Raw genomic sequence first — 11,851 nt, forward strand, 5'->3', positions numbered from 1 at the left:
CAGCCTACATAAAACGCCTGCGTTCCTCCGTGGGCATCTAGCCAATAAACTAGAGGGTTTGAAATCGTCAAAAGGGCAGAGCTGTCAACTGCACCGAATTATCTTTAAAATGGCTATCTCAGTTCAAAACCCAGACAGCCAGCAGCAATGGTTGTTGACAATTACTCTCTTCTCCATCTTTTCCAACAATGACGTGTTCTTTTCAGTCTCGGGCATATCCTACTGAGGTCATCTCAAGGGTAAAACTGACGTCCGTCGCATCTGGCTGTGTCTGGCCTCCAGGCACTGGGCCTCTTCGTTGAGGACGTAGAAGGTATACAGCGATACTTTTCGAAATCCTCGTCTTCTTACCATGCACCTGGTGGCAGCAGCTTGTGACACTATTCTCTCTTTCTTTCCTCCACTTTTCATGTCCGTCCGTTAAGACTTCTAAAGCCTGAAACTCAGCGGTGAGTTATTTCTGCATTGGCTCAGAATCGATTGCAATCGCGTCAGTCAATATTGACACTGCGGCCAGCGGACAAACTTTCTGTCTCAGCTTTTGTGACAGCCCCCAACTTCCTTTGTCGCTTCTTGAGCCGTTGAATTTCCGACAGTGTCCCTACGAAAGTGAACAATTCAGTCACTAGCGTTGTGCTGTTGTGAACCTGACAAATACATTTAAGGAATCTGAGTAGATTGTGCTGAAGCCTCCTGTGCAATGTAATGCGCACATACATCGCCATTATCAGTATTGCACCAGATTAGCCCCCGCATTTGAGTGATTTGGGGGGGGGGGGGGAAGGGACGGCCGCAATCATTCCACCTGCCATCCAAGAGCATGAAAAAACAAAATTGCTCTGACTTAAACGCATCGGATGTTCTCTAACCATAGCCATAACTGTGTGCAACAATTTCCAGGGTTCACGATCCGGGCGATCAAGGGCCTTCCCAAGCTCGTTGCTACAGCTGAGCCGGACCTTGAGTCCATAGAGCTTATGTAGCTTTGGCCGATCCACTTGTTGTAGGTAATAATGATGATGATGATGATGATGATGATGATGATGATGATGATGGTGGTGGTGGTGGTGGTGGTGGTGGTGGTGGTGGTGGTGGTGGTGGTGGTGGTGGTGTTGGTGGTGGTGGTGGTTATGGTGGTGATAATAATAATAATAATAAGGACGACGACAACGACGACGACGATGACGATGATGATGAAGAAGAGGAGGAGGAGGATCAACGGTATATGATGCTACTGCTTTCTACAAGCCGAGCATAACTAATCACCAATTTCTGCCAAATCCAAAGAGCTGTTATTTCTGCTGATGACTGTCGGTTCTTTGGAGAAGATAATTACTTGTTCTTTTGTGCTTTAGGTTGAATGGATTTGCACTTGCCTTCAGCATGATGTGGAAACTGCTTCTTGGTGATTATGCAACAGATCAACAACTCCTGTTTCTGATGACCTCAAGTTATTTTCACCGCACTCGCCTTAACTAAACTACACGGCGTAGGAGCGTTTTTCTATTGTCCTTGAGCTATTTCAACACGCTTCTTCGACGGTATTTTTTATTTGGCACTTGGTGACAGTAGCAAAGCTACATTTCTGTAGTTTTGCGACCTCCCGGCTGCGGGATTTACAGACACTGACCCTCGGGCAGGTCTGGTTTTCCCGCAGTCGGTGTCGGATTCCATCCGTGTTGTATCAGATTTGACGCGTTCGTTTCCAGGCCTGTTAAACCAGCACACAATGTAGCACTGCTTCTGCTCATAGTCAGACTGGACAAGACAATGCAATGCCCGCCCAGGGTTTCATTTCCGCGCTTGTTTGCTTTAGCTTAAATCTGTACCATAATGTCTGATGTGCTGTGAAGACTCGGGGCGCACGACGTTGCCTTCCATGCGTTTGTAGAGTATGACAGGCCTTACAACATGAATTATGTCTTCATGGCTGCCTTCGAAATTGAAATGAATGAGCTCAAGGTCACTATCGAGAGGAAATCACCCGGTCGAGCCAAGTCTCATGGAGGTGGCAGGTCGACTCAGGGCGCGCCGCCGTGCGTGGTCCCCCGACAATCAGACTCCACTTGTGACCAAGCTGAAAAGGATTCTATAGATTCGTACTTTTCAAGTCCGAGTCGCAATAACTAAATTTAGCACGTCATGCCGATTTGATAGAAACCCGAGGTACCGTGTTTTTTTTTTTGGAAAATGAGCCAGGGCAAACTAGGTCACTATATGATACCAATTGGCCTTTAATGCCACATTCAGAGACGCCACATTACACACTTTCGGGGGTGGAGGGGGAGGGACATGTGCCCCCCACCCCGCAGTGCTGACTTGAGCCTCTTCCCACCAAGTTTTCCCTGAGTCGGTCAATGCATATGAGCGAAGGGGAAATACTGGACCGAATCATTCAGTGTCCTAGAATTGCCGACTTTGGGTGTACAGCAACAGCTTATGAGGAGGAATTTTTCACTCCTTTGCACCATATTTTACGTGAATTTCTCACTCCCGCCTGACATTGTCTAGTCGCACATGCCAAACTCCTATTTCCCTTTCTGAGGTTTTTAGATGCCATCCAAAACCGAGCTCACTTGAAACCACCAAGCATAAACGAGGCTCCACAGAACCTGGCTATGGCTATGGCCATGGCTATGTCCTGCCTCGCCTACATCTGAATCCTGTCTATGTATGCACAGAGCAAGGGCGCCAGGTACCTCCAAGTCCAAGAACCCCAGCGACCCCAGCCGGTTGCACGCATTAAGTTTGGTTTGTTTACAAAATGCATTACAATCGACAGCTGCGTGCCGAATGCAAGGTTTTCACGCATCCCCTATTGTTTCGTCTCACCACCACACCACGAAAGCAGAGCCTGGTGCAAACACCAGCAAGGCCTGGTAGATAATTTTACTCCACGTATTTTTTTCCCCGAGGAAACTTGACCACTAAATCGCGTCACTCCTAAAATGCAGGAGTGAAGGATTCAAGAAATGCCTTCCAAATCGAATTTACAAGATGAATATCGCCATATGAGCGCTTACTCTAACAGATTCGAAGTCAAATAAGCTTATTGCAAAATTTTGCCAGAAAAGTATCAGTCTTTATATTTATTTAACTACCTTTATTTTTCTTGCTACATACGAGTGTGATTTCATTCTATTCTTCCTTTCCTTTGGATTGTCTTTAGAGATACTATCTGTTGCTTAAAATGTTGACCAATTTCTCTACAAGATTCTCCAACTGCAAACTTGTACGTATTTCATACATAAATTGGATTAATTCTCCAGCCGTCCAAACGTATTTGATATGCACCCAAGAGTGAACCATTCGCAGGGAATGAAGGAGACAATTTGAACCACGGAACTTGTTTTTACCGCCATTTTTGCCCTGTTAAACTCTCGCTTACCCGTTATCTTGGTTCATGGCGTTACTCAATAACGATAAATCTAAGCCTTTCGAGTGTCTGACTCACCAGGCTTCCTGACAAGGCCATCCTAATGCTGCCATATAGAGCTTTGGGAGAGACCTGACGCAGCTAATACAGATATGTTTGATGGCGAAATTCTGTCCTGTGGAGATGTTTATCATGCACACCTCTTACTTGTTTCGCATTTCAATCTCGTAGGTTGGTGGGCATGATTGATATTTATATTTGGGGGGGGGGGGGGGGGGTTAGTGGGATGACTGTCTGCCAGCAGACCATGTAAAAGGTTCTAATTTTTTGTCTTGGGGAGAACAGGAGGAAGCCAGTAAGCCTCATGTGAACCAAGTAATTGCTTACCTCACCTGCTTTCAACACATGATTGGTAACCAGAGTTAGCCATTTTCTGTTTCAATCAATTAAGTTTTGTCATAAGACAAATTATGATGCCACGAGGCATGCAATGGGCTTGTTTTGTTTCATATTCTTTATTATTTGCCCCAAATTTCTTGAAGTGTTCCCTCATGGTGGCCCTAACCAGATGTTTTCTGTAGTTATCATGGTTTGCTGGCTGGCAAATGACTGTACTGTATATATACACTATGTTTTTTTACACAGGGATACTCTAAGCTGCATAACAATTATAAAATGAGTTAAATATTGGTATGTAACAAATAATCAGACCATCCCATTTACAATGTGAAGCCAACATGTCAAACTTTGTCATTAAATATGAATAAACAAGCCAAAATAGATGTCTTTGCTGCAGCTAAAAGGCTAAGCAGCAATACAGGCATGGTCATCTAAAAGTTATGTTATTTTTGGAGAAGGGAGATTGTTTTGTGGAGCATACCTATTATTGCCTTTGACGTAGGTTAACCATGACAATCAAAAAAAGTTGTTCAAAGTGATTTAAAGTGTTTTGATTTGTGTGTTGTCAACTTTGTCTTATGTCAACAAGCATACACAAATGAACTGAATAGAAATGCAAGTTGAAACCAGCCGAAAACTAGCTTTAGATATCATGTTTTTATCACAAGTGCTGCTATCAACAGATAGGTGAGTTGAGATGATGTTCATCATATGGGCTACTCTAAGTTAGGTTAAGTTCGTTAAGTGCATGGCAAGCGGCAATAGGAATTGTGCAAGAATCTGTAACTCACAACTGCTGCCGTTATACAAACAGGTTAGACAGGCTGAGATGAAGTAAAGCATCTTTACGTTACGCATTTAGGCTAATTTCATGGAATAAGGATTGGTATTTCGTAAGAAACAGTGACAAAATGTTTGTTTTCCCTGACCACATCTTAACAAAGCCAGAGGTATGTCTATTGTGTTTGACTTGGTGATTGGCTGATGTGTAGGAGTCCAAGGTTTTTTGTTTGAGTGTTTTATGCTTGTTGAATTTTCTGCTTTTTTGTTATTGATTCCTTTGCTTTGTTTCGTATCAAAGAGCTGTGAAAGGGAAGTGCAAAGTACAGCATCAAATTATTGATGTTAATAATTGTTTATGCTCATTGCACTGTCATGAAACTTCTAGGCTTTAATGTATTCTGTTTCACTTTATTGGCTTAAGATGTTAAAAACCAAAACGTTTTGTCAGGCTTACGATATTACGTCCACGCAAAATTGAAACAGATGTCTTTGTTTGCTGAACATCAGTCACGAGCCCATAAGTTCCATCTTTTGTGAATTGATTTTTTCACTCCTGCGCGGTCTTTTCGCGATAGAATTTTTCACTCCCACCCTAGTTTAAAAGCAATTCTAGCTCCCTGGAATAATAACATGGCAGTTATCTTAACTATTTGTTTACGAGCAAGTAACTATCTAAACAAATCGCTGTATCATGTTAATTTTGTATCTAATATTATGTTGTGGGTGCCTAATGTTTTCGTCATTCTAACTCCTCCGTATCTTAAGCAAGTCCGCAGATGTTTGACAAGTTTGCCAAATGATAACACCTGGATTGGAACAAAGAAATTTGATTGCAATATGCTGCAGTTTTTAAGAGTATAGGGTGGCCCGGATACAGTTTAAAGCCTGTTTTCCCTACAGCGGCAAGCGATTCGTCGCATAATCGTGACTGTGGTGGTTATGCAATACGATCAGCAACAGCTGTCGTCAGCAGTGATCCCCTACTAAGATTTACGAAGACGTTTTTGTGTGCATTGCATCGCATTCTAAGCTTTTCACAAAAAAGGCAGCTCACCTTAATAACATGTGAAGTCATTTCTGCGCAGGAGATCAAACTGCGATCTGCTAGATGTTGAATTTTTTTAATTTTCACGTCGAGGTGGCAAATTTACGTGCCCGACATCCGGGGGGAAATAACGTTTTCGGGGTAGTTTAGTTAAACTTTTCTTTCGAGCCCCCAATCAATTTTAGAAAGTGACAACCCTGGCCATCCCTACCTTTTCTAAAAGTATTGGCTTTTATCTTTTCGATGAACTTTCTGCGAACATCATAAGAACCGCATTACCAGAATACAATAAAATAAATGTAAAAGAGTTCGTGACGTCATCACACATTTTAATCTTCTTGTACCTCCTTATTCGTATGTAGTACGACTCTGAAACTGTCATAATAATGTCATATAATGTAAAACGGTGGCCTAGCATATGACCGGCCGTGGTTGATGGCCCGGACCAACGTTTGGCACGTTTAGGACGCAAAATGAGCTCTGCAGTCTGCGTGCATGCATTAGTCAGCGATATCATTCAATGTGTGCCCCCATTCGGCTCACCACGCATCCTCAGCCGTCCTCCGTGATCTTCAGGTGCCGGCGCGGGATGGACGCAGCTGCCACTCCCAGCAACGGCGCCTCCCAGCCCTGGACGGGTAGCACCGTCGCCCTGACCAACGGCTCTCTGGCGACCAGCCTGCTCGTGGAGGGTCTCCTGGCGTCGACGGCAGCGTCAGCGGAGCCTCCGCTGGACGGCGTCTGGCCGACCGCCGCCGTGGTCGTCGCCAGCGTCATCACCACCGTCAGCCTGGTCGGCATCGCCGGCAACGGACTGGTCGTGTTCGTCATCGTGGCCGACCGCGACCTGAAGGAGCACGTCAGCAATGTGATGATCGGCAATCTGGCCGTCACGGACATGGGCACGTGTGTGCTGGTGATGCTGCCGGCCGTCGCCTCGCTGGCGTCCGGCGGCTGGCCGCTGGGCGACGCTCTGTGCCGGCTGCACTGCGGCCTCAACTACCTCTTCATCATCGTCTCCATGATGACGCTGGCGCTGGTCAGCCTGGACCGCAAGATGGCGGTGGACGAGCCGTTAAAGTACATCCAGCAGATGCACCCAAAGCGAATGGTGTTGCCACTGATAATCATCTGGCTGGTCGGCGTTGTGTTCGGGGCCGTGCCCATGGGCCTCAGCTGGATCCAATACGACCAATGGGAGGCCGTTTGCGCCATCCAGTGGTTCATCCACGACGGCGCAGTCACCTACGTTATCGTGGCGTTCTGCGTCTGCTTCCTGTTGCCGGCGGGCCTCATCATCTGGTCTAATCACGTCATCGTACGCACGTCCCAGCGCGTGTCACAGCGCGGGCGTCGGCCGACCGCGTCCTCCAAACGTCGCACCGCCCTCTCCTTGTGCCGCCTGGTCGACTCGGTGAGGCGCCGCGGCGACCGGCGCGTTGGGCCGGCGCCGACGCCGACGCCGGCGGCGGCGGCGCTCGGCGTGGCGACCACCCCTCTGCGTCGCGCCTCGTCGCTGCGGCCGCCGGCGACGGCACCTGACACGAAGCTACGGCGCAGCCGCACCGACCCACGACGCCTGGCGCGGCCCGAGCGACTCTCTGTCAGTGAGCTGATCGACAGCACACACAACATCGAGAGCATGTTCAACGAGTTCGCCCCGTCGCGCCGGCGCACCGCGACGCCGGCCAGCGCGCGCCGGGACACGCACAGCGAAGGCGGCTCGTCGCCGCTGGAAGCGGACACCGGCCCGGCCGACGTGCCCATGCTGCCCATGCCGGCCGAGGAGTGCCGACCGAGCCGGCTGCAGCGGGTCGCCGTCGGGCTGAGGGAGCCGGCGGCGGGTCAGTCCCGGCGTCCAGACCAGTCCGAGGCGACCGCTGACGAGCAAAACGCACCGGCAGGGGACGCGGCCCTTGGAACGGAGCCCCGCGCGCTGGGCGGCACTGCTGAGCGCATGGGGTCTCACGGCACTCACAGCGTAACCGTCGAGATGAGCGACGCTCCTGCCGCCGCTTCTTGGAAGAACGGCGTGTTCTGTAGCAATGGGCCACCTAACACAAACGACAACGGCATGCCCAACTGCGACAGCGGCTCCAACAGCATGGACGGCGCCTTCGTTGGATTGAACGAACAATGTTCCCGGCCAAACAGCAACTCAAGCATGTTGAGCGTCGTCCGTAGCAGGAAAACGGACCCCTCTGTCGGGAAAGCCGACCCCTCTGTCGGGATAGCTGACCCCCCTGTCGGGAAAACTGGCACCCAAAACGGAGAGAATGGATCGTCCACGCGGTACAGTGTCATCTTCAGCAGGAATAAAGGTATCTGTCTCGAACCGGCCGTCACTAAAGCAACCGTTGTCCCAGAGAGCAACGGCATCAGGTCGGTCGCTTCCGATGGCATGGCGAAGGCCGTCGAGGGCGTCCAGGCGCGACAGCCCATTGCCAAGGACGACCATTCGGTTAACGTCGACAACGCGCTCACGCCCTCCCAGACGGAGGAGCTGGCGTATGCGACGACTCTGAACAGCGACCAGAAGCGCCATCTGGCGCGCTCGCACCGGCGCATCGTGCGCTCCATCGCCATCGTCGTCGCCATCTTTTTCATTTGCATGACGCCGTTCTGCGTGACGAAGCTGGTGAAGATTGCCTTCCAGCAGCCGGGTTTGGTGCCCGGCTGGGTGAACCTTCTGGCCAGCGTGGTGCAGTTCACGGCGTCTGCCACCAACCCCTTCATCTACGGCTTCTTTCGGCCCGACTTCAAGCTTGCCTTCCTCAGGGTTTCGCGGAAACTCAGGAACACGTTCAGTTGGTGATAGAATGCGACCTAATTGCGTCCTCAAGCATCCTGCGACCGTGGCAACGGAGGCTAAGCCCATGACATCATGTGATGACCGTTTTGTGTTTCCATTCATGTTACTCCTATTGTACATTTGTTGTTATTGCAACCATTGGGGAAGGGCGGGGGGCGGGGGGGGGGGAGTGAGGGGGGGGGGGGGTGATAATATAATGGTTACGCTTCGCGTTTTCCGTTTTATTCCCCGCAGTGCCGGCCCTTCTTGCCAGGGTGAAAGATAGGTCACACCATATAGAAAAACACCTCAGAGACTATGAAGATTTCTAAGCTTTAAACATGTGCCCCGTCTAATTATGGATGACGCATTAGATGCCACACGAACAAGCTAGACCAATGTAGAACCTGTTGCCGGGTCCAGAGGTGGTAAGACACACCGACTTGATGGATAAGGTCGGTGACAAAAATGAGCATTTTCCGCGCAGCTTGGTGTCACAAATGCTCTTGACAGAAAACTATAGTGACGGCCTGGGCAAAATAATGCATGAAATACGAATACGCTGCTAAACCTAACATGAGGCATCCATGATATGCCTCCATGGTAATTAATTTCGTCGCACAACACAAGCACACCTCTGTGTAAAAACGTTTTGCATTCCCTGCGGCACCATATGATCTTTTTATGTTTCATTTTAATCCGGCGACAGAAATATCCTTTAATTTTGAGTTGGTCGCTCGACTCGGTGAGAGAACGGCAACAAAGCAGTACATTTCCTATGGCTAGGCCGGTGCGTCGATTCATTGTTTTTACCAGCAGACTCTCAGCGTCACGAACTAGACAGTGTTAAGTATTGAAAAATGTGTAGATCTAGGTTTTCATCTGGCCGCAGGGGTATGCTTCAATTTGCGACGCGACAGAACTGATATGAGGGGGGTAGTGGCTTTTAATGCACCACAACTTTGCGCGCGGCATTTGCATTGTAGTCCCATAAACACCTGCTATAGGGTTTAATTTTTGGGTCTTGTCTACTTCGTGTCGCGATCCAGCACATTGTCCTCAGCGACGAGAGGCATTGACAGTTCAGGGTAAGTCGGTGAGACCATCCGATCGAGGTAGAAATTGGTCTGTGATTATGCGGACCGCTTTTTCAAGACACAGGGCTATGGACTCATTGCAGCAGTCACAAGCGACCAGGGATGGATCCAGAACTTTGTCAAGGGGGGCCACGCAACAATGTGGCCCCCTAGAGTTTGGGCCCGTCCAAAATGTCACCGCATTCCGGCGCTTTAATTTGGAAACACATAGTTCATGATATATATATATATATATATATATATATATATATATATATATATATAATTCATCTTACTTGCAACATATTTCACAGAAAAACGGTTGCATCATCAGGCAAAAAAAACCCACAAATGTTCAATGTAGGCCCTTACGGTTTAAAACACACCCAGAAAAACTATAAAAAAACACACATGTACATGCCATGACACACGACGAGTCCCCAATTCTGCATACATATACAAGTGTATGACAGTTTCTAATGGAGATGATGACGTCATGATCTTTAGCGTTAGACGCGTTTCCAAAATAAATTAGTACTTTTAAATTCTTAAATCAAGCGAGGAATACGTCATGACCAAGATTCAAAAATTGTAAGCTAAAACTGTGATGCCACAGGTAAATGAACGTTCTCGTAAAGGGGAGGGATCAGGTTTTGCAAGAAATTCTCCCGTCCGGATAGATTTACCTAAATGCTGCTGAGTGCGACAGTACAAGCTCCGAAGGGTGGATCTCGTGTAGGATGCCTCACACGAGGCACACCTGACGTCGTATACAACAGTCGATTTACAGCGTTAAGGTAATCTTTATGTTTGAAGAAGGAATCTACTGATAAAGAATTCCCGAGAACAATCCTTGGATCTAGACGAAGATATAATTATGACGGAAGGTTGATTAACACACGTTTGAGGCTTTCAAAATATGAGCCAAAGTACGGCAGAACAAAATACTTTTTCAGCTTCCGGGCATCAAAAGGCCTGGACGAGGAAAGATACCTAGGAGCCTACCAATCGAGAACCTGCCAATGAATAAATGAATGCTACTTAAGGGAAAACTGTTGTTCTCGAAATGCCTCTCTGAACATTCGATTTCAGCGTGGAAGATTTGATAAGTAGAGTTGAGATTGTGTGCCCTAAAGATGGCCGTCTATATTGAAATAAGCTTGAATGATTGCGGAACAAAAATGCCGTCCGCCCGCGGCCTAGCTGGGCGCCAGCTGGGAACATGTTGGTAGAATATTAGGGTATCGATGTGGCCCAGGCAGGCGCTGGGCTCCAGTTGTGACCTGCCTAGGATACTGGCGTGGCCTGGACAGGTGCTGGGCTGCAGCTGGAACCTTGCCTGGTCCTATCTGGTAGACGCGCTGTGTATCAGCTGGGCACCAGTCCGTGTCAAGGTTAGATATGCACTGCATCGTAGTAATGGCTGGCAATTGCTGCCATATACTAGGGTGGACTGTCATGTTCCGAGGCCTTTGGGCGCTTTTCCTCCCCATGCTGTCCTCAATGGCCTGGTCACATGGTCGGAGCACGATTGCTCTCATTCAGCGTATCATGTTTAAAGTAGTACACATCAGCACTTGCAATCCACGGCTGACCCACTTCCCGACGGGGGCCAAAATCGCAGCCGTGCACGCTAAAGAGCACCCAGTAATTATGGTGGAGGCTCATGTAGACTCATGCCTCACGTGCAGACGGCGGAGGGGGCTTCTAAGGCCAACCAGATGTGGCAGTCGTAAGACTGTCATTCGCCAACATTGACATTTTCACGCTACCGCTGTTGTCAGGACCACGGTAGTCTCGTTTTGACGCATCATTTCGAGGGTATGGCATCATCACCTGGGGTCCGTTCGGCGAACTGGATCAGGAGCGGCTGGAACGAGTTCAGTGATAAGCTACGCGTCTTGTCCGAAAGTTAAGTCGCCGGCCTTATCCTGAGAGGCTCAGACTCCTTCAACTACCTTTGCTGTACTACCGACGTCGCAAGGGAGACATGAGTGCAGTGCTCCATATTCCAGATGTTTCACGGAAGTGCGTCTTTGCCAGTTGGCGAGTTCCTGACAGAACACGACTCAGGAGTGACATGATGATACCAATGTAAGCTGAGAAGCCCTCAAGCTAGGACTTTCGTCCGTCGGAACTCAATCAACTCCTGCGCCGTAAATGATTGGAGCGCTCTTCCACCGGCAAACAGAGGTTAAAAGGAGCGTACGCCCGTGTCCTATAACACACAAATGGTCTAGTCTGTCTATTCAACCGTCGCCCTGATTTGCCTTTTTTCAGAACGCGAATTGATGGAGGGGGGGAAGGGGTGATGCGAACCACACCCCCTGGTGTTTCCGAACTAATAAAGATAGAGCTCAGCGAAAAACGCTGGTAGATTG

The 11,851-nt window shown here is 48.6% G+C and overlaps 1 protein-coding gene across 1 annotated transcript; it reads left to right on the forward strand.

Annotated features, from left to right (window-relative positions):
• Positions 1–205: 205 nt before the first annotated feature.
• LOC119108257 (5-hydroxytryptamine receptor 2A) lies at positions 206–8,542 on the forward strand. Its single transcript, XM_037231837.1, has 3 exons — positions 206–313; positions 6,180–7,017; positions 7,198–8,542. Exons 2-3 carry the CDS (start codon positions 6,193–6,195, stop codon positions 8,416–8,418), a joined length of 2,046 nt encoding a protein of 681 aa, XP_037087732.1. The 5' UTR covers positions 206–313; positions 6,180–6,192; the 3' UTR covers positions 8,419–8,542.
• Positions 8,543–11,851: the final 3,309 nt, after the last annotated feature.

The sequence above is a fragment of the Pollicipes pollicipes genome, unplaced genomic scaffold (genome assembly GCF_011947565.3).
Source record: "Pollicipes pollicipes isolate AB1234 unplaced genomic scaffold, Ppol_2.1 Scaffold_6686;HRSCAF=7923_pilon_pilon_pilon, whole genome shotgun sequence".
NCBI classification, from domain to species: Eukaryota; Metazoa; Arthropoda; class Thecostraca; order Pollicipedomorpha; family Pollicipedidae; genus Pollicipes; species Pollicipes pollicipes.